Here is a 22,094-nt window from a genome sequence, read left to right on the forward strand (position 1 = left end):
CAAGCAAGCGCTGAGTCCTAATGGGGCGCCTGGTCCTTAGAGACAGGTGGGAGATGCTGACATCTCCCAGAGCAATCTGGTAGCAGGGAAGAGGCACCCGCATGTCCATGCATGTGCGCACTCACATGTGCGTGAATTCGTGCATGCAGGCATGCAGGGCGTGCGGAGTTGAGCCTCGCAGGATCCTGTTGGAAAGAGACTATTATGGGCTGAAGCAGAAGTGTAAAGGAGCTGGCATCTACCCGGGCATGCAAGCATAACTGCTCAGCTACATATTTATTAATTGACCATTCATTAGCCACGGTGGGAATTCTGACACCATGAAAACTGGAAAATGCTGCAAATCTTCTCCCTGTGTCCCCTACCTAAGAGCCAGGGGCTAAAAGCAGCAGCACTTGGGGTGGAGAAAGATGTCCCAGGGGAAAGAGGAAGATGCACTCTTAAAGGGCAGGACTTCGTGAGGTCTGTTTCCCAGGTGACCTCAGCACCGGGCACCAGGCTATGGGTGGCCAGGTGGACCCTGGTCCCCACAGACAGGACAGAAAGCTGAGGCCCAAGTAGTCCAGAGCCCTATCCCATAGCAAGCCCTTTTCTGGGCTTTTAAGATGAGGAATTAGATACCCCACCAGCCCTTCAAAGCTTTTCTTCTCGATTTTAGACACCTTTGTATTGTTTAAGTATAGTTTTTTAAGTTACGACAAATTCATTCTAAACAGCCAGCTATGGTGGCTTATGCCTGTATTCCCAGCTACTTGGGAATCAGAGATAAAAAGAGGATCACAGTCCAAAGCACACCCCAGGGAATGTTATCTGGAGACTCTATCTGAAAAACAATCTAAGTGCAGAAGGATGAGGAGCGTGGCTCACGTGCTAAAGCAGAAAGCCCTTGTGTGAGAGAGAGAAAGGGAGAGGGTAGGGGGAGAAGACTGATTTATGCGCAGGTATAACATTGAGAATCTACAATGAATAGAAAACTTCACCCTAAATCCCACTCATGTGCCCAGGTGAGGTGCTCCGTTCCTAGTCTTAAGGAGGAGAGAAGAGGGGCTGGGGAGAGGGGAGGAGAATGATAACAGAGAGCATGAAACGGAGACTCCTGCAGTCCCACTGGCTACAGAGGCTGCCTGCACGTGTGATTAGCTTTCTGAGGGCTGCCCAGCAAAGGGTTAAAGCTAGGTGCTCAGCAGCCAGCCCCAGCTCCTCACTCAACTCAGAGGTCCCCACCCTGGCCTCTGGAGGCTGCTGGAGCATTCGGCCTGACGTTCCACATTCCTTATTGCTCCATGCTTTCCATGCTTTCTGCCCTGCCACCCTGCTGCCCTGCCAGCCCTGGCCTGTCCTGCCTGCCTGGAATGCAGCTCTGGATGCTGGTGGTGGTTGTCAGCAGCGGCTGCTCTTCAGCACGTGGGGAGCAGGGATGGCCTAAGGGGCTCCTCATACCCCCACGCCCACCCCCCAGGTGCACTGCTTCCTGTTTTTCAGTTTGGCAAAGGGATCTTGTGAAATCAAAGATCAGCATCACGGTCAGATTTATTAAGAACCTGTGTGAGTCAGACAAGTGCAAACGCCCCCAAAGAAGCCCAGAAAAACAGGTGTACACCTGACCCCTGGGCAGGTAAATACCTGATGTCTAGGCAGCAGAGCTGTGGCAACCTTCAGTTTCTTCTTCTTTGTTTCTTTGTTTCTTTTTTTGTTGGGCATGGGGCTTGAACCCAGGGACTAGGCTGTCCTTGACCTCTTTTTGCTCCAGGCACTATAGCCCTCCTTCACATTGAACCACAGCTCTGCTTCCAGTTTTCTGGTAGTTAATTGGAGAAAAGAGCCTCATGGACTCTCCTGTCCAGGCTGGCTTTGAACTCCAAATCTCAGCCTCCTGAGTACCTAGGATTATAGGCATGAGTCACCAGCACCCAGCAATTCTCTTCTCTTCTCTTCCCCCTCCCCCTCTCCCTCCCTCACTTTCCTTCTCCCTCTCCCCCTTATCTGTGTGTGTGTGTGTGTGTGTGTGTGTGTGTGTGTGTGTGTTCTGGATCATGAACTCAAGCCTTGGCAATATCCCTTAGGTTTTTCTATTTAAAGGCTAGTTCCCTACCACTTGAGCCACAGCTTCACTTCTAGCATTTTGGTGGTTAGAGAGAATGGTTAATTAGAGTCTCACAGACTATCCTGTTGTCTGGCTTTGAACCTCAATCCTCAGATCTGAGCTTCCTGAGTAGCTAGGATTACAAGTGTGAGCCGCCGGTGCCCGGTTTATGGCCTTCATAAGTCTAGGTGCAGTCTGGGTGCAGCCCTGAAGAGAACCAAAATCTTAGTGTCTCCTTTGTGGTAAGCAGAAAGTGAGACTTGCATCCCAGGCCTTGCCTGGTTTTTAAGTAGTCTTCTTTCACTCACATGCATGCATGCACACACATGTGCACACACACATGCACACACATGTACACAGCAGAATCACCACGAGGTGCTAGTTCCCAAATGAGGTCAGCTTCGCCCACCGTGTCTCCAGTGAACACTGACAAAGGTCAGATGACTGTGACCTGGTGACCAGGATCTGCGTGTGGTGTGGTAGGGCTGTGTTTGCGGTCATGCTAGTGCTCAGGGCACCAACAGCCACCACTTCTTGACTGCCTACTGTGAGCTGACCAGACCAGGGTTATGTGTGCCACTTCATCCTCAAAACACAAGCTTGCCAAGAGACTTAGAGAATTGTTTTGTAATCCTGGCACCACAAGCCTCCTTTGATGGGGTATTATGAAGAATAAGAAGAGTCAAAAAGTTAATTCAGGCCAGGTGTGGTGGCACATGCCTGAAATCCTAGGTACTGGAGGATCTTGGTTCAAGACCAGCCTGGATCAAAAAAAATTTAGTGAGACCCCATTTCAATCAATAAAGAAGTCTGGTGTGTGTCTATGGTCTTAGCTATAAGGAAAGCTGGCCCCAGGGAAAATGGTGAAACTGTACCTGAAATATATCCAATGCAAAAAAGGTCTGGAAGCAAGGATCAAGTGGTAGAGCACCTGACTACAAAGAACAAGGCCCTGAGTTCAGATTCCAGTACCATGGTGGGGGTGGGGGGTATAGGTCATAGACTTCTTCTAAAGGACTAAAAGAGGCACATGAAAAAAGGGAACTTTAAACAGTGCCTGGCATATAGTAAGTGCTTAAGAACAATAATCATGGCTCTTAGGGTGATATGTTCCAGCCTTTGGGGCTCAACAAAGAACACCAATAGCTGTTAGCATCATCACCACCATCATCATGATGATGGTCAAGCACATCTGTCACAGGTGTGGTTCAGAGAGGTTAAGTAGATGACCCAGTACTGGGCAGAGAGTTGGTTGTGTTGCCCACATTCTGCTGACTGTCATCCACACTGCCCATGCGGGACACCCGCACTGCTAAGGCCAGCAGCCTGCTTGTGCTCCAACAGCCTCACCCACGACCTGCTGCGGGGCCGATGAGACAAGAAAGACATCAGAGCCCAGGCCAGGCAGGGGCTTGGCTACAGCCTTGGGGAACCAGATTTCTTGGCCAGGAAGGACCCAGGGGCTAGGGCAAGGGGAGTGGGGTTCCATGACCAGTGGGGAGTCCCAGAAGCAAGGCAGTAGGCAGGTTACCTGGACTGAAGTCCCCAGTCAGATCTACCCAGCAGCCACCACACCTACAGAGCCGCTGCCCTGGGACTCTCCACACGGCCCCAGGGTGTCTGCTCTGCTCTCACGGTTCCAGGTAGCAAAGCTGAGCTGTGTGGTGTAGCCCCTGCCTGGGGCAGGGAGGGCGCCAGGCCCCCACATACCTCTGTTCTATGGGCAGTGGTTACCTCCTTCCATCCATGGGGGCTTCTGAGCAACAGCTCCCCACAGGACCTCCTGTGGGAGAGTGAATGACCTCAACCCATTTTGTGGGGCTTCTGGCCCTCAGTCCTCCAAAACTAGGCTGTCCACAGGGCCACTCCCCATAGTTAGAAATGGGGTACCATAGAAAGACCAGTTTTCTTCATTCTGCCCTGGCCTGCCTCCCCCTTTCAGTCCAACTTCCTTTTCTTCCCCATCTTGAACCCAGGCCTCGGTTTCACCCTCTGTGAAACGGAAGGGCTGGGCCCACTGTCCCTGCCTAGCATCACACAGGCCAGCGTTACCCATTCATTCTCTGGCTTCCCAAGTCCTCAAAATGTGCAGCCATCCCGCGATTCCCCGTCACTGAGACCTGAGGCAGAGGCCATCACGTTTCCGCATCCCTTCCGTTTTCGGCAGGCGATTGCTGGAAACCAGCTGCGGCCAGCCTGCCAGAAATCCCGGGCCAGCCGCGGTCGCTGTTGGTTCCCGCACTCGGGCACGTTACGGCTGTTACAGAGCATTTGTTGCCCATGGCCTTGATCCAGGGCAAGGCCCCGGCCTTGCTTTTGACCAGCACCTCTGCAGAGTGAGGTCAGGTCTCCAGTGCCTGTACAAATAGAAATTAGGAGGCAATTAGCCCCCCTGGGTGTGTGAATTTCCTTTGGAGGTTTTAGAGATAGATTTTTAGCCAAACACAGCTTCACTAACAGTAATAATGCTGTCCATGGAGACGCTAGCAGGAGTCTGGCATCTGATTTCCAGGAAGCCAGAGGGAAATGGTTTGCCAGGAGGCCAGAGGTGTGGGAAACAGGCCGGGTGGCACCTGCTTCTGCCCAACGTGGCTGCTTCCCTTAGAGCCCCATGTGAAGCTGTGAGGTCACCTGACAGCGGGATTGCGTGATTAAGCTTTGGAATCATGTCAGCAGCAGGTGCTTGTTCTTGCAGGCAGCAGGGGTCTGGAGGAAGAGAACCAAAACAAAGGGTCCTGGGGCCAAGCCCCTAAAGATGTTCTGTGACCTCTAATTCTTCACTGCAGTGCTCTGAGCCACATCTGTTCAAAGGAAGCAGTAGAGTGTTCAGGCTCCCCCTCTGGGCTGCAGGGAAGGTAAAACAGGACAGGCAAGTTAACACTGAGAAGATCGGAAAGCCCTTGATGTGTTAGCCGCCGCAACAATCACTATACAGAAACAAGGAAACCGGTCAAAGTGTGACCCCAGGGATCAGACTGCCTGGGCACAAATCCTGGCTCTGTCACATCCTAGCTGTGCATCCTTGGGGAAGTGACATGCTCTCTCTGGTTTTCTTGGTTCTCATCTGTAAAATGAGGATTATTATACAAGCAACACCACCAAGGGCCACTGGGAGGTTCCTCTGAGATAGTGTGGAGTCAGCAGGAGATAGGAGATGAGGGCTGTGAGAGCTGCGGCCTCAGCAGTAACTACTGACCACTCTGTGTCAGAGAGGGCCCAGAGCCTGGGAGAAGCTGGAGTCTGTCTTCGGGGGAGGTGCTCAGTCCAGGAGAGAAGGAAAAAGGCACCATGGCTAGCCAGCACAGGAGTGTTGAGGCCCTCGCCAGTCCCCCGGGGCCCCAGGGCAGGAGGAAAGGGACAGGGCAGCTCATCCGGGAAGCTGCCCCACAGGCAGGGCAGGGCTGGCTCCAGACCACCGCTAGGCCTCTGCTGGCCTTGGGGGGGGGGCCTCTGGTCACTTCTGGTCACTTTTTCCGTAAAGTGCCCGGATGCTAGGAGGGACCCCCCCCCACACACACACACTCAATCTGGAGTAAGAGTGTCGGGTCTGGGGAGTCTGCAGAGCTCGGATCTGAGCATCTACAACCCAGCCACCCCGCGTTGGGGCTGTGTGGTTCTGGGGAAGGGGTGGAACCTCTCTGAGCCCCCCTCCCCGTGTGGCAGCCCTGGCGGGGCTGTCGGTGCGTGCACGGGGGGCGGGAGGGGCGCCGCCGGACGACCTCGGGCCGGCGGTGACCGTGCGCGCCCCGCGGCCCCCCAGGATCGTGCAGATGCTGCTCCCGGTGACCAGCCGCACGCGCGTGCGCCGCAGCGGCGTCAGCCCGCTGCACCTGGCGGCCGAGCGCAACCACGACGCGGTGCTGGAGGCGCTGCTGGGCGCGCGCTTCGACGTGAACGCGCCGCTGGCGCCCGAGCGCGCGCGCCTGTACGAGGACCGGCGCAGCTCGGCGCTCTACTTCGCCGTGGTCAACAACAACGTGCGCGCCACCGAGCTGCTGCTGGGCGCGGGCGCCGACCCCAACCGCGACGTCATCAGCCCGCTGCTCGTGGCCATCCGCCACGGCTGCCTGCGCACCATGCGGCTGCTGCTGGACCACGGCGCCGACATCGACGCCTACGTCGCCACGCACCCCACCGCCTTCCCCGCCACCATCATGTTCGCCATGAAGTGCCTGTCGCTGCTCAAGTTCCTCATGGACCTGGGCTGCGACGGCGAGGCCTGCTTCTCCTGCCGCTACGGCAACGGCCCGCACCCGCCCGCCCCGCCGCGCGCGGGCCGCTTCCACGACGCGCCGGCCGAGGACAAGGCGCCCGGCGCGGTGCAGGTGTGCGGGGCGGCGGGCGGGGCGGGGCCGGGGCCGGGCGAGGCGAGGGGGCCGGGGACCCGGGGAGGCGAGGGGGCCGGGGCCGGGCGAGGCGAGGGGGCCGGGGACCCGGGCGAGGCGAGGGGGCCGGGGACCCGGGCGAGGCGAGGCGAGGGGGCCGGGGGCCCGGGGAGGCGAGGGGGCCGGGGCCGGGCGAGGCGAGGGGGCCGGGGGCCCGGGGAGGCGAGGGGGCCGGGGCCGGGCGAGGCGAGGGGGCCGGGGACCCGGGGAGGCGAGGGGGCCGGGGCCGGGCGAGGCGAGGGGGCCGGGGACCCGGGGAGGCGAGGGGGCCGGGGGCCCGGGGAGGCGAGGCGAGGGGGATGCGGGGCCCGGGCCAGGCGAGGGGGCCGGGGGCAGCGCCCCGGGCCAGGCCACGCTGACCATTGGCGGCAGCACCCATTCCGCGACCCCAGCCCAGATCCCGAAGCGAAGGAACTTGGTAGTTGGCACCTTCAGAGGTGGCAGAACTTCCTGGTTCGTCCAAACAGATTACAATCCCGCTTTGGGGACGTTTAAGGAACCAACCATCGAGCAAGGGATTGGTGGGAGCCCTGCAGAGCGGAGGGGCTCCTCAGCCCTGACAAACCGCCACCTGCAAGGTTAAGACAGCAGCTAAAGCAGGCCTGGGGTTCCAGGAGGGGTGGGAAGCCAGTGACCCAGAGCCCGGACCCGCCCACGGCGTGTGGCTCTAGAAGTCAGCACTTTACGCCTGTAACCCCAGCCACTGAGGAGGCTGAGAGCTGAGGATCTCAGGTCAAAGCCAGCCTGGGTGAAAAGTCCGTAAGACTCCATCTCAGTTGACCTGCAAAAAGCCTGAAGAGGAGGTATGATTCAAGTAGCATGCCAGCCTTGAGCACTAAAGCTGTACAAGAGCTTGAAAAGTCAGCTAAAAAAAACCCTCCACTTTTACTGTCAATGATCAGCATTTATAGTCTACCTATGTGCAAAGAAGTTTGGGTTCCTATTACCAGAAACCAGGTTTTGAACTCAAAGCCTCACACTTGTTCAGCTTGCTTGCTCGTGGCTGACATTCTCCCACTTGAACCATACCTCTATTCCAGATTTTTGCTAGTTATTTGGAGATGGCATCTCACAGGTTTTTACGCCTGGGCTGGCTCCAAACCATGGTCCTCTGGATCTCAGTCTCCTGAGTAATTAGGATTACCGGCATGAGCCACTAGTTACCTGGCTCTGAATGCTCATTTCTAAAAGTCCTCTCGAAGTGGATGTTTTACACCCATTTTATGAGCAGGCCAATTGGCCCGTGTGTGCTTTGGGGAGAGAGGCCTAGGTGTGGAGGGGCAAGTGTGCTGGCCAAGTGTGCTGGCGTTGGTTTTCAGTATCTTCCTGCTTCCCTAGCCTCACCTGTAGAACTAACGTGGTCCACCCTTTCAGTTCTGCGAGTTCCTCTCGGCCCCGGAGGTGAGCCGCTGGGCAGGGCCCATCATCGACGTCCTCCTGGACTACGTGGGCAACGTGCAGCTGTGCTCCCGGCTCAAGGAGCACATCGACAGCTTCGAGGACTGGGCTGTCATCAAGGAGAAGGCAGGTAGGCCGTGGCTGCCGCCACTGGCAGCTCCCCCACCCGACACAGAGCCAAAGCCCCGGGGCACGTGACAGCTTCTGCATTGGGCCTTGCCAGACTCCTGCTGTCTGGGGGTCCCTTGCAGCGTGTGGACGCCTCCTTGGATGATAAATGGCACGTCACATGGGTCAGTGCCACACAGCTGGGATTCCAAGTTACAGATATGAGTCATGCTAGCCCCACCATGGTTTGGACATCTTCCCACGCTGCGTGAAACAGTTCTGCTCCCAGGGGGCTATGGAATCTGTTTCCCCCACTTTGGGCCCCCTGAGAGGCAGTATGGGGGGGGGGGAAGAGGGGAAGGGCGGGCAGGGCATCCCCAGAGAGAACTCACAAAACACCCAGACATCTTGTCCAAAGGGCTTTTGGTTTGGCAGCACTACGAGCCCTTTCCATGGCCCCCAGGTGTCCAGTGCCTCTGCTCCTCAGACAGTGGAGCTGCCTTGGTGTAGGGCCCCACAGCTGTGAGCTCACCTTGCCAGGGTCACACAGATGGCCTTGGGCAAGGCCCTTCCCACTTGGATAAAGGAGGCTGGACAGACTTATGGTCCAGTCGCCTGCTAGTTCTGCCAGCCTCTGGGGTGTGCAGGTGGTGGCGCCAGGCACAGGAAGCTGATGTGTGCTCTGTACAGGGGCAGCTGTGCCAACTGGGATCCTTTAATGCCATGGTCTCGAATGCCAGTGTCCCTGCTAAGCACCAAGCTCATCTAGGCAGGGTGCTGCAGTGCCCTGGGCTTTTATTGGGAAAGTGACCTGCTGCTCATTCTGGTTCAGTGATGCACAATGAAGCTTACCTGTTGAATGGGCTTCGGTCATTACTATCCCTGGCCACTAGAGGGTGGAGTGGTCCATACCTAGATGTGGGTCTCAGGCTCTGTCTCAGCTCTTCTCTTCCCCAGAGCAGGGTCATCGCACACAATCAAACCCTGACTGTATTGCAAATGCTAACGGACAAGCAGAGCACACAGTTCTGAACCAACATCTACATTGCTCATTTAACCCCCACATCCCACCTATAATACTCTTCAACTGCTTTTGCGTTTGGTGCTCTGATGTTTATATTATTTGGGGAAGAAGGTAGAGAGAAGACCCTAGAGTTGGCAGGTAGCCCAGCCTCCATGTCCTGGTCCCCTAGTAGCCTCTACTTCCCCCTGCGTCCTTCCACACCCTCCCAGAGGGAAGCTGTGTTCTGAATCCAGAGGATGAGGCATGGGTGCCCGGCTAGGCATGCTCCAGCCACCAGCTCCTCTGCCCTCCTCCACACCCCTCACTCGGCCTCCAAGTAAATTACCCATCCCCTGGTGCCTGCTCCTGCCTCCCATCTCCTCCTCAATGGACCCCACGGTGCGAGGCCGTCCAGGGGGTCTGGAACACAGCTGAGAGGGACGCTGGGACTTGCGGGGAGCTGCCTGGTACTGCCCTCTCCCCCAGCCTCTTGTACCAGCAGAAGTCCAGAGCCAAAATCCATGCACAGTACACCCAAGAGGTCAAACTCTGACTCCTTTGTTAAGGCTGTGTTTGGGATCCAGGTTGGGTGTAAAGAGGCTGCATTAGGCTGACCCAGAACATCTCAGGTAAGGCCCTGAGCCTCGCTTCCTTCACCAGAGGGAGGGCTCTTCATCAGTTTCCTCACTACACGGACTGGGGTTACCATAGCAGGCACCCCACTCATGTCCAGCCACACCAAATGGGGTACCTCCCTTAAGCCACACCCTGTGCTAGATGCAAACAACAGTCAGCGTCTCTTTCTTTTTTATTCCAGAACCTCCAAGACCTCTGGCTCACCTTTGTCGGCTGCGGGTTCGAAAGGCCATTGGGAAATATCGTATAAAGCTCCTAGATACGCTGCCTCTTCCGGGCAGGCTGATTAGATACCTGAAATATGAGAACACCCAGTAATGGGCCTCAGGGAGAAGGAATGGCCCTGCTTCCTTGACGTCTCAGGAGAGTGGTATCCTGTGTCCAGGGCACGCAGGGGCAGACGAAGGCTGCAGGCCGCCCCCTCTCAGTCAGGGCAGCGGCAGTGACCTTGCTGGGCTGTGGCAGAGCTTTGCCCAGAGCGAGGAGCACAGTGTGTCAGTAGGAGAAGAATCATTTGTTTCAAACTGTTGTGTAGATGAGGCCTTCTCTGCCAGTGAGAAGGGCAGAGACCTCCACTGGGAGGCCAGGGCGGAGCCTGAGGTGGTCTGGGCAGGGCAGGCTCAGTGAGGCCCAGCTCCACTTGGACTGTGGCTGGAAGACTTGTAGAGATGAGTTTGCTGTCCGGGATGACCTCATGCCCCTCTCGTCCTTGTGAACCCCTCCACTGGACTCTGGACTTTCCCCCCAAAGGTGGGGCCCAGCACTGGGAGAAAGGACCCGGGTCTGGCCCAGGGGGCTTTTCACTGAGTTCAAATAAATGTTACACACAGATGCTCTGCCCAGCCGAGTCCTTGTCACCAGACTCTCCCAGCCCCACTTGAAAGCCTGCCCTTCTCAGGTCCTGTCTGTTCTCCCTCACAGTCACAGCTGATTGGTCAAACCCTCTCCTGTGTATCAGTGCTGATTGGTTGTGCCCTGCTCTGGTGTCAGTGCTAATTGATTGGGCACTCAGAGTACCATGTTTCATGTTCTATCATACCTGTCAAGGACTTGCTGCTGTCACCTTCTGCAGAGGGACCTGGCTGCAGGAGGGCTTCCAGCATCTGGGTTGTCACACAGCATCACAAAACACCGACCATCCTGAAAGTATGGCCACCATGGCATTTCACAACCTGTAGTGTGCCCCAGCAGTGAGAACTGGTCACTGATAGGTGGGGTCTCCAGGCTGGCTCTAGGTTTTACTTTGAACCAACACAACTGGCTCTTTAGATGGGGTGTGTCTGCTGCTGGCGCTTTAAAAATCATTGTCATCAACAGCCGGTCTCCCCAGATGTGTTCTGGCACCTTTCCATGCAGGAGGTCACAGTGCCTGGGGCTGCTGTCACGGCTTAGCACACACTTGTGCATTGCAGCCAAGCCTCCAGGCTTTTGATGAGATCTGCAGGTGCCCAGCTGAGGACCCTGCAGCATGCCTTGGAAGCTCACTCCTTCCATAGGCCGTGTGGCTGGTTGGAAGGTCCAAGCCATCGCTAATACAGTCCAGTGGCTCATGCCTATAATTCTAGCTGTTCAGGAGGCTGAGATCTGAGAAGGATCTTGGTTCAAAGCCAGCCAGGACAAACAAATTCAAGAGATTTGTATCCAGTTAACCAGCAAAAAGCCAGAAGTGGAGGTCTGGCCCAAATGGAAGAGCACCAACCTTGAGTAAAAAAACTGGGGTCCTAAGTTCAAGCCCCAGTATAAGTGTGTGTGTGTGTATGTGTGCGCGCTTGTGCGTATGTGTGCGTATGCACACACGAACCATTCTTAGACTCAGCACAGCAGGGTCTGCAGATGTCACCTGGTAATTTTGAGGGGTGACTTCTGGCTGCTCTAGGTGCTGAGCATTTGGATAGGGTGATGTCCCCACACCCACCTCAGCAAACCATGCAGCAGGTCTCTGAACAATCACAACTGCTATTTGGATGAGGAAATCTGAGCTCAGAGAAGTTAAGTAACTTGCCCAAGATCACATAGCTGATAGGCAGCAGGGCTGGGGTGTGAGCTTTCAACTCCCTGCTGCACAGTGGAGGAATGGGAACAGAGGGCCAGCACTACAGGTTCTGTGGGCTTGCATGACGCCTTCTCTCACCCCTCACGGTTCTCGAAGTCCAGGCTGTCTGCAGCTGAGGGCCCACACTGAGGCCGTACCCAATCCCACAGGCCGGATAATCACTCACAGTGACCCTGCCTGTTAGCCCAGCATCCGGCTCTCAAGTCTTCTGAGCCTTGGTACCCTGCCTGCTTCCCCCTGTGGTGAGCTGCCTGTCTAGTGGACTTCCCGCTCCATGGATCGTGGGATGAAACCAGGCAGGGGAGGAAGGGCCCTGTGCAGCCCTGGGTTCGCTAGAAAGGACTCAGGTCATGAAGGAGAGAGAAAGAAAGCCTGGATGCGGCGAGGTAATGTACCTTTCCAGTCCTGCTACCGACAAGGAGGCAGAGGCTCTGGGAGGTTAACTCAGTCCGCATCACCAGCCAGGGCTGGCTGCTGGGCTGGGCCTCCATGTGCTATGGCGGGGGAGCATCTCTGGGCGAGCGGGCAGGTGGAACCCCCCAGTCCCCCGTGACTTTGCTAGTCTGAGGACCCACTCCCTGCCACCAGTGCCCCTCAATCTGGGGACAGGCGACCGGAACATGCCAGCAACTGAGAGCATCAGCAGACAAACCTGGGAATCTGAACTGGAACTATCAATTGCTTTGGCTCGAGGGTCACGGAACCAACAGATTTATGGAGTGCTTGGTTGAATCGCCTGTTCGGTCCACAAGGGACTGCCATCCTATTTGGCCTGTTGTTCGCCCTGGGCAGGGCTGGGCAGGGTTGGGCCACTTGGCACAGGCAGAAAGCAGTTCTGCACAAAGCAGAACTGAAACAGCAGGTAGCTTCACCTCTGGGCACAGAGCAGCATGGAGCCTCCAGTGTCCAGGTCTTCTGATCTGGGGGTCCCCCTAGGACGCTTCCTTGGCCCCTCTCCAGTACTCTCCACCTCCATCCTCTGAATAGAGCCTGTCCCCACAAGTCTCAGCGGCTCTGAGCCACACCTGCTCCCCCAGAGCCAGTACCTGCGTGTTGAGGTAAACCATTCAACTTCATGACACCCAAGCTGTGGAAACTGCAAAAGAAATGTCTTTATTCTGGAACCTTTTCAATATTTACAAAGAACAAAACAAACATCTGGGCTGGGCTCACACAGTGGTGGCGGCGGAACGGGGTTGCAACTGGCAACCGGTAACTGGAAACTGGGGTGGCTGCGGGGTGGCTGGGTCCCACAGCCCGTGGTGTGCGCATGCGTACACCCGGGGGTGCTGTTAGCCCCGGGCCTGCGTGGGGACGGGCCAGCCGTGCCCGGCCCTGCAGCTCCTGGGGTGCCTGGGGGCGCCACCTGATGGCTGGTGCTGCCCTCTCACCCCCAGAGGGAAAGGGGGAGGGGCTGGGGATGCCCAGGAGGCCACGCCACGGCCCAGCCCCTTCCTCACAAGGAGAGCTCACCAGGCCGCCCCCCACCCCCCACCCCATCCTGCAAGGACGGAGCAGGGAGTGAGCCTGTCCCTGCCCAGCTAGAGGTAGCCGAAGACATTGAAGATGGGAGGGGGCATGGCCGGCTTGGTGGGGATGGGCTTCAGGACCACGGGTCTGTACACCTTCTGCCCTGGGCCATCCACGTCCTTGCAGAAGTGGACCAGCTCCCCGGGAGAAGCTGGGCTTTTCCTCCACAGGCCCAGGTTGGGCACTGGGCTCTGAGGCAGGGTCCCCGGAGGGCCAGGGAAGATGGGCTGTCCATGGTACTGGAAGGGGCAGCAGCCCCAGGCATCCATTCGGCCCCCCAGGGACATCCCGGGCATCCCCAGCGGGTTCTTGTCAGCCGGTACCCTGGGGGACATGGGCACCGGGGTAGACTCCAGCCCCAGGGGCTCCAGGCCATGGCAAGTTTTCTTATTCTCATAGGGAGGTCCCTCCCTGGAGCCCAGGCCCCCCTCGAGCCCCACAGCGTAGCTGTGGGTGGGCCTGGGCTCTTCCCAGAAGGACGCGGGCAGCTGTCTTTTCCTCATGGGCACCTGGCCAGGCTTGGCGGCTTCTGGACTCTGCCCGTGGAGGGCGAGCTCCGTGGGGAGGCATTCCTGCCGGAAGGGGTGCCCCAGGGCCTTCTCCTTGTAGCCCCCACTCCCGCTGGGGCTGCAGTCAGGGCCCAGGTGGAGGGGCAGCCTTCTGGGCCGGTCCTCGGGCCCCCTTTTCAGGTGGGGCTCAGCCCCCCGGCCGGGAAGGCCCCTGGGGAGCCGGGAGTACTTCTGGGAGAAGCGCTTGAGCTGCTTCTGCAGGTACTTGCGGTGGTCCACGGAGCGGCGGCACGGCGCCGACTTGTCCAGGGCGGCCTTGATGTCGCTGGACGCCAGGTTCACGAAGTTCAGTAACATCTTCACGTCACTGTCGGCCGCCATCACCAGGGGGCCACGGCACGGGCCTTTCCATGAAGAGGGCGGGCTCTGCTGGGGGCTGGGAGCTCCAAGGAGGGCGCAGAGCTGACCTGGGGGACACAACAGGCCATTGGATGCAAATGGAGGTGCCTACCCCCCGCCCCCACACACATACACCTCAGCCTTCCACACAGCCCTGAGCAGGGAGCATCTGTTAAGTCTTGACACACATCCTGTGCACCTGAGAGATGGGACAATTCCTAACAGCCTTCTGGGATCTGTGACCCTCTTCTTGCTCAGAGATGTCAAGCAACTTGCCCGAGGTGGTCCAGCTCTACGTGGCATCGCTGGGCTAGACTCCTAGGCTGCCACACCTCCCGCACACTACCCTGCCAACTTGCCAGCAACGTTTTTTGGTTTTGGTTTTTTTCTTCTTCTTCTTCTCTGAGCTGACACAACTGCTTCACTTTAAAGGCCAAGCCCCCTTCCTCCTGGGGGTAGCCCCCCCTCCCAGCAGCCCGCCCCCTCGCGTCCCCACGCTCCACCCCCGGCTCTCAGGCAGGACCAGGCAGGACCCCTGTCTAGCACTTAATCGAGACCTGCCCTGCAGACTGATCTCAGGCTGTGGGCAGCGGGGCCTCCCCAGGAGGAGCAGCTGCAGCGATTTCATGCCTCCGGGGGCCCCCACCCGCAGCCCTGCGCCCCTCCCCCAGGCCCCTGGCCGGCCCGCATCCCCCCGCTCCCCCACACCTGGCCGGGCCTCCACACTGACCGAAGGTGTGGCCGGGGGGGCCCCACCAACGTGGCCCGACAGGTTTCCCCCGCAGACCTGGGCCGGCCCGGTGGCGCCGCGCGCGCGCTCCGTGTCCAGGAGCAGTTGTGCAGCCCTTGAGTGGACTGAATGGAGGACAAGCCCAGAGCTGGGGGGCCCTCAGGCCAATCAGGAGCGCCTCTCCAGATACAAAGCATCCCAACCCGCCGGCGGCGCCCCGTTCCCACATTCTTTGCCGTCACAAATTGTCACCATGGGGACCATCACAAAAAAGACAGCTCCAAATGCAATCATTTCCCGGTAAATTTCTGGCCTTCAAACCAGGCTCTCCTGGGCCTCCAACACCCCTCCTCCCCTCGACCTCCCTTCCCTGCTCCTCAAGGGGGTGGCATGTACGCGTGTATGCATGCGTGTGTGAGTGTTTAAAAGGTCCAGGGACGGGCGCAGGGGAGAAGGGCTTGCACAACTCCTCCTCTCCTCCTCCCCCCCCCCCCAAGAGTCCAGGCCGACAGCTGCCATGGTCCAGTGCAGACAGACAATTGGACGGGATAAGGCAGGGCGGGCTGTTTTCCCTGCTGTCCTTGAGTGTTGAGTGGCTCTCTGTCTGTCTCTGTCTTTGTCTCTCTCTGTACCACGCTCGCTCTAGGATTCCCCCAGGGCCGGGGCACTGGAGGACCCGCGAGGCCCAGGCCTGATGGGGTACTGACTGACGTGGAGAAAGGAAGGGCCGGCTAACAGGATGCTGGAATATCCCTGGGAAGGGAGCCGGAGCGCTCAGGAATCTTGTCTTTATGTTTGCTTCCTCAATTGAGCTGCACAAAGCCTGAATTGCCCATTCAGTGCTGGGGGACAAAAGGTTGGCGTTGCACGGTCCCTTAGCATTTGTAGTCAAACAGTTAGGGACTTAAATCGAGTCGTCATGATGGAGAAAGAGGTGGACAAAGCCCATAGAATTGCCATCAGCAAACATTTTCCTGTGTCATATTAGCCAGTCTCCATGGCTCCCCCTGGCCTGGGGACAATGGCACAAGTTTGCACACTTGGCTACTGTCACCGTGCCAACGCCGGCAGGGCTGCAAGCAGGGCACCGCTTAGAGCAAGCGAGTTCAGGCCACGCTGGCCCGGCCCACCAGCCCGCCAGCGGGAAGGTAAGGCCCACAATGAGGATGGATGGATGGTGAGGAAGGCTGCCCGGGAAATGTTAATGGGCAAGGCCTCTGTGCCCGCCTGCTCAGCGGGCATGCCTCTTCCTCTCCTCCTCCTCTCCTTTCCCCTTTCTCCTGCTGCCCTTGCCTCCTGGCCCCCTGGTCAGCCAAAGGGCTGGTGGTCTGTACACAAGCCCTCGTTTGGGGGGTGTGTGTGTGTTGGTGTGCGCACGTGCATGCGCATGCGTGTGTGCATGCTGCCACTGGGGCTTGAACTCAGGGCCTTGCGCTCTCACTTGGCTTTTTGCCTCAAGACTGGCATCTATCACTTGAGCCACACCCCCAGTGTCTCATGGACTTTTGGCTTCCAGCTATAATCCTCAGATCTTGGCATTGGATTACATATGTGAGCCACCAGGGCTCAGCTCCGCCTTCACCTTTGGGCCACAGCCTCGATGTCCAGCCTCCTCTGGACACTGGCAGGGGCAGCGAGGAGCCCTCTCCTTCCACTAGCCACCAGCGACCTGCCATACAAATGAGGGGCCTGCCCACTGTCACCTGTCTCCAACTACTTCCTGTAGAGATGGCCGGCCCAGGTGGAGGAGCTTGCAAGCAGACCCTTCCCCACCCCGGGGGCAGGCACAGGGACTGGAGCATGCTGGGATGCTGGCTTTGGACAGGTGGCTCTGTCTGCTGGGGCAGAACCAGGGGTTATGTGTTTCTCTAGCCCTTTCCAGCCCAACCTGCCTGGCAAGGCAGGCACACGCTCTCCACTGAGGGACCGACTCCCTGGGGCTCCGTGGTCACCTGGTTAGGCTCTGGCCACTGCTGCCTGCCAGGTGGCACCGTGCATCTGGCAGCCGCAGCCCTCAGGCTGCCTGCCTGTCCTGCCTTCGGTGGACAGCGTGGCTTCCAAAGTCCCGGTCCGTCCTTGCCCTGGCCCGTGACACCCGCCTCGCTCGCTGCGCACCTTCTCTCTTCCCAGATGTCAAGACATTTTCCAGCCACTCTCCTCGGATCTCAGCCAGAGCCTTCCCAGCCCAGCCCGGTGTCACCTTCTTGTCAGGCTCTCTCCTGGCTTCTCAGCCAGTGATGACCTTCCCCGCCAGTGGGGCTCCGTGTCCAGTTCAGCCAGTGTCTTCCCAGGCTGAGGATGCTGCAGTACAGAGGGGGAAAATGCTTTCCACAGCACTTCCACCGAGAGGCAAGGGAGAAGGAAGCAAGGAAGAGCAGGAAGGGAAAAGTGGACTGCAAGGAGCTGAGCATGGCAGGGGCCACCCACTGTGCACCTGAGCCGCATCTCCAGCACCTGCTGTCCAAGCCAGGAGGGCCCAAGAGGGTGGCCTGGTGGCTGCCACTTACAGGCAAGCCAAGGGAAGCTGAGTCAATCCCCCAGGGCCTCCAAGCTAATGCTTGGCAGACCTTGAACTTGAAGCCAGGACTGCTGGTGTGCAAAGCCTCAGCTAGCCCCACCACGGCACATTTACTTTCCTGAGCACCTACTGTGTGCCAGATGCTGTGCACTTACCTCGGGGACCAGATTTTCCACTCAAGCTATGGGCTCAGGTCTCGCATCCGTGTCAGCAGTGACTCGGGAATGGGAGAGGCGTCAATCTGGGGAGTCGGTGCTGGGAAATAGTTGAGGTCCTGTGCTGACCAGGCCCTGCTCGGGGAGTCCGGTCAGGCCTCCAGGCCACCTCCCTCTGTCAGGAGACTCCCAGGCAGGTGGAAGGAGCAGGGATCGCTTGAGATGGCTCTTGCTGCTCTCTTCCCAGGCCCCTCCCATCGCCCCTCCTCTTGTTCCTGGCTTGGCCTTGCAGGGGTGGGGTTATCTCCCTCCTTACTCCTGGCTGGCACACTCACAGACAAGCCTCAAACTTCTGATCCTTGAACTCCACTCATCCAAACTTGGCCACACCTCAGTCTTCAAGGACCAGCACCAATACTCTCCCTTCTGAGAAACCTCCTGCCAACTCCAGAATTCACCATGACACTGTCTCCCTAGGCTCAGAGAGTCAGAACGAAGTCTGACCTTCTTGGCTGCACACAGAAGGCCCTTTGCCATCTGACCCCCAAACGGAGCTGGTCGCAGAGCAGCTTCTCACTAAGTGGCTCATGAGTTAAACTCTTCACCCATCCCATTGACCCGTTTCTCTCCAGGGGGCCGGACAACCGCTGCTCGCTGTCTTGTTTTCTCATTTGTCCCCCGGCTGAGCTCCACAAGGGCAGCAAACGTGGCTGCGGGCCGCCTCTGGTCCCCAGGGACTAGAATGGCCGTGTCACAGAGCAGGCCTGGGTGGAAGACACCGGTGACTGTCCCCCGTGTCCCGATATCTATGGTGCTCCAGGCCTATCACCCACTGCTGCCCCAGGCTCAGGGTAGTGTTGGGGGGCTGAGCGGCCCTTCCCAGACCCGCATCATCGGGGAATCTCTGACTCCTGACACCTGATCGCAGTGGCCTCAGGCCCGCCTTGAGCGCAGTACAGAACAGGCGTGCCAGTCATTTGCCAGCCCCAATCATGCCACGATCACTGTCCTGCATGGAGGAGGAAGCCGAGGCACCAACCGCCCGGGGAAGCTTACCCCCAGTCCCAGGGCCAGCCAATGGCAGAGCGGGAACCGGACGCTGACTGCGGGATGCAGGCCTCCACCGTGACATCGCGAGATGCTGCAAGCGCAGTGCCACAGGCACATACCTGCAGTCCCCGCCCGAGCACCGGCCGGCCAAGGCACCCCCAGCACAGATATCACATGATGTTTACATAACGTCCCCCGCGGCGTGCTGTCAATCACAGCCAGGCAGGACACAGAGCCGAGCGGGAGCGAGCCCCTCCGGCCAGCCTCAGGTCCCCACTGCCGCTCCCGGCACTGGCAAATTGCAGTGGAGTTGTCACATCGTCCTAACCTCAGCTTTGAGGATGAGACCTCTCAATTCTGTCCACACCTGGCTGTGTGTTCTTAGGACCTCACTCGCCCTCCCTGGGCCTGTTTCTTGCCGGATGGCACTGTGGTTCTCGGCTTCAGTGTTGCACACACGAGATTTGGCGGGGAGGGGGGGACGGGAGGGGGGAGGACACAGGAGTGTGTCCTAAGTCAGTGTGATCTTATGCGTCCCAAGCTTGGTGAAGGATTTAATTTCTCATAACATAAATCAAGGCAGGTCCAACATCATAGCCTGAGGTTTGAATGCTCCCCTCTCTTGCTCTTCTGATACTACAAGCGGGGTTCAGAGATGGAGAGACCAAGGGCTGGAGACTCAGCTGGTCTCTGTGGGCCACGTGACTTGGAATTTGGTGTGGAATTGGCATGCTGAGTCAGGCCCCTGTCTCACCCCTGCTGTCCAGTCTTCCATGACCTGGATGTTCTTGGTGGGAGGTTTGTGAGGCTCCCTTGGTTCCCGATTAGCTACTCTTTCTCATGAGTGGGGGGTGGAATTTTGTCCGGTGACTTTTCTGCATCTTTGATAATACACCCATGTGGGTTTTTTCCTTGTTTTGCCCCTTTTGGGTTTCTATTATGCCAAGATACGCAGGATGGACACGTCCTTCGGTTCAGTGACATGTTCTGCCCCCAGTCCACATCACCGCGCCTCTCCCCCCAAGAGCCCCGCATCCACCTGCCAGGACTCCCCTCCTCCCCCCCCCCCCCCGCAGTCCTTCCTACGCAAGCATAAAACACAGATGTGAAAGGACTATGACGCTTCCTCCCAGCCCTGCTTTGGCTGCATCTCCTGTGCTGTGGTGTGGTGCTTTTGTTTGCATTTGGCTCAGTAATTTCCCTCAAGAGATTTAAAAGAGTGTCCTTGTTTTTGAGTGTTATAGACTGTCAGCCTGTCTGTGAATGATGTCTAGATTGACTATAGTGTGGCCAGAGAATCTCATGTATTATTGTGTTTTACCCCATCACCTGTGGGGCCTGGCTAACAGCCACAGATACTTGACATGACCATGTGTTCTACTGCTGTTGGCCTGGATCTGTAAGTGTTGGCAGGGGAGGGGGCAAGCACTGGGCAAGTCGGAAGTGTGCTAAGGGGAATGTGGGGCGTGAGGGCCCTGGGAAGGCAGAGGCTGGGAAGAGCCAGTGTAGGCCTGGCCTGGGTGGGAGCTGGGCGTCCTTTCCAAGCTCTTTGACTCTGTGCAGGTCCCCTCCTCTCACTGAGCCTCGGTTTCCTACCCTCCGCTTGGCAAGGACAAACATGCAGGGCTGGGCACCTAAGGCTACTGCTTTAGCCACTCAGGAGGCTGAGGTCTGAGGATTGTAGTTAGAAGCCAGCCCAGGAAGGAAAGTCCTTGTGACTCTGATCTCCCATTAACCGCCACAAAGCTGGAAGTGGAGCTGTGGCTCAAGGGGCAGAGTGCCAGCCTTGAGCAAAGAAAGCCAAGGGACAGCACCCTGGTCCTGATGTGTATGTATATGTGTGTATGTGTGTGTGTATAATATGTAATATATAATACACATATTATATATGCTATATATAACATATAATATATATCTAAGAGGCATGTTGGGCTCCCCTGAGGAACAGATAACACTTGACGGCTCAATAACCACTTACTACATGCAGGAGGCAAGCTATGGCAATAAATAAGACAACGGTGTTGTCAGCTGTGTAAATAGCTTGCAAACCCCTTGTTAAATGCCAGCTCGTGCTCTAAAGCTTCATCCGTAGGAGCTCCTTCCTCCTGTGGGGTGGGCACGGCTGTGGTCCCTACTATCCAGGTGAGGACATGGCAGGCTGCCCCAGGAGGGAAGCCAGAGCCTGAGCCAGCGGCGACACCTGGAGAATTAGTCACCTGGTCAAAGGGCCGAGTCTCAAGCGGGGCGTCGGTGGGCTCACGCCTGTAATCCTAGCTACTCAGGAGGCTGAGATCTGAGGATCACAGTTCAAAGCCAGCCTGGGCAGGAAAGTCCGTGAGACTCCTATCTCCAATTAACCACCAGAAAACCAGAAGTGGTGCTGTGGCTCAAGTGGTAGAGTGCTCACCTTGAGCTGAAGAGCGCAGGGACAGCGCCCAGGCCCAGAGTTCAAGAACCATGACCTACCCTCCCCCCACCCCCCACCAAAAAAAAAAAAGCCAAGTCTCAGATTCCTTCACCCTGAAGGTAGAGTTGAGTCACAGCTCCCTGGCAGGGCTGCGATGAGGAGTAAGATTGTTGGCGAGCTATAACACATCACTGGGAACCTCGTCACTCTAATGTGCCATTCTGCCCAGCTGGATGTGCTGGTGCCCAGGTGAAGCCATCCTGGAAAGGGGCGGGGTAACAAGCACAGGGGAGTTGTGGCTTTGTGCCCATGTCGAATACCAATGAGGCTCGGTCCCACAGTCCTGCCACCACCCAGATCCCCCCATCCACCCGCCAACGCCCATCACCTCAACCGTATCCTCCAGTGCCCTTCTGGTGCGTGTCCTCCCCGCTCGGGGGCCAGTCAGGAATGAAACGTCCGTTTAATCCCAACTGCCAATTCGGATTTGATTAGTGATGGCTGGCAGGTGCCTTCTGGAAAGATTCCGAGGTCCCTGGGTGGCTTGATGCTTAGAGTGCTCTGATCGACTCATGATGTCTGTCCCGGGTGGTGGGCGGGGGGGGGGGGACAGGGGATGAGGCCAGCTTTGCGCTGTGTCACCTCTAAATCTAGAGTAAAATCACGGGATAAAAAGATTGCTGTGCCAGTCTTTTTATTTGTGATTTTGATTAAAGGAATAGAGCCTCAGACAAGGACAGTGACATCCAAGTATCTATTCCTTCAACCAGGGCCTCAAGTTCTCACTTGGCAGGCCAGGGCACATCAGTTCAGCTCAAATTGTATGATAGTAACTCATGATATGGCCCAAGCTGACTTTGAGCTCATCATCCTCCTATCTTGGTTTCCTGAGTGTGGGGATTATGGACATGCACCACCACAGCTGGCAATACCCATTTATTAAACAGGCATTCATTGTAGAAAACGTCTTATACATCCAATGCTTTCACCAGGACTCTCTGTGATGGAAGAGGAAACTGAGGCGCGGGATAGAGAAGCAACTCTGCAGCTAATGAACTTTGGCCAGAGCCAAAGATCTGCCTGCCATGCAGTTTCAAGGATTAGTGGTGACACTGGCAACCATAGCCGGC

At 57.4% G+C, this 22,094-nt stretch overlaps 2 protein-coding genes across 5 annotated transcripts in view; one reads left to right on the plus strand and one right to left on the minus strand.

The window, feature by feature from the left end:
* Positions 1 to 10,445, plus strand: part of LOC138810492 (ankyrin repeat and SOCS box protein 2) — a 35,438-nt gene extending 24,993 nt beyond the window's left edge. For both annotated transcript variants that reach the window (XM_069997683.1, XM_069997684.1), the window contains 3 exons: positions 5,844 to 6,408; positions 7,843 to 7,996; positions 9,795 to 10,445. In XM_069997683.1, coding sequence (XP_069853784.1) covers positions 5,844 to 6,408; positions 7,843 to 7,996; positions 9,795 to 9,931 — 856 coding nt within the window. In that variant the 3' untranslated portion in view covers positions 9,932 to 10,445. The remainder of the gene's footprint in view (positions 1 to 5,843; positions 6,409 to 7,842; positions 7,997 to 9,794) is intronic.
* Positions 10,446 to 12,763: 2,318 nt separating this feature from the next.
* Positions 12,764 to 21,432, minus strand: Fam181a (family with sequence similarity 181 member A). Of its 3 annotated transcripts, none has more exons than XM_069997788.1 (2): positions 21,353 to 21,432; positions 12,764 to 14,172 (listed from the first exon to the last, which is right to left on the minus strand). In XM_069997788.1, exon 2 carries the CDS (start codon positions 14,084 to 14,086, stop codon positions 13,208 to 13,210), a length of 879 nt encoding a protein of 292 aa, XP_069853889.1. In that variant the 5' UTR covers positions 14,087 to 14,172; positions 21,353 to 21,432; the 3' UTR covers positions 12,764 to 13,207. The 3 variants fall into 3 exon arrangements, with proteins under 3 accessions (XP_069853889.1, XP_069853890.1, XP_069853891.1); XM_069997789.1 differs by lacking the exon at positions 21,353 to 21,432 and adding an exon at positions 21,077 to 21,190; XM_069997790.1 differs by lacking the exon at positions 21,353 to 21,432 and adding an exon at positions 17,508 to 17,554.
* Positions 21,433 to 22,094: the final 662 nt, after the last annotated feature.

This window comes from Dipodomys merriami, unplaced genomic scaffold, assembly GCF_024711535.1.
Source record: "Dipodomys merriami isolate MVZ:Mamm:240054 unplaced genomic scaffold, mDipMer1.0.p SCAF_50, whole genome shotgun sequence".
NCBI classification, from domain to species: Eukaryota; Metazoa; Chordata; class Mammalia; order Rodentia; family Heteromyidae; genus Dipodomys; species Dipodomys merriami.

What these genes read in the sequence shown, in the direction of transcription:
- Fam181a (XM_069997788.1), bottom strand. Translation starts at nt 14,086, where the DNA reads ATGGCGGCCGACAGTGACGTGAAGATGTTACTGAACTTCGTGAACCTG.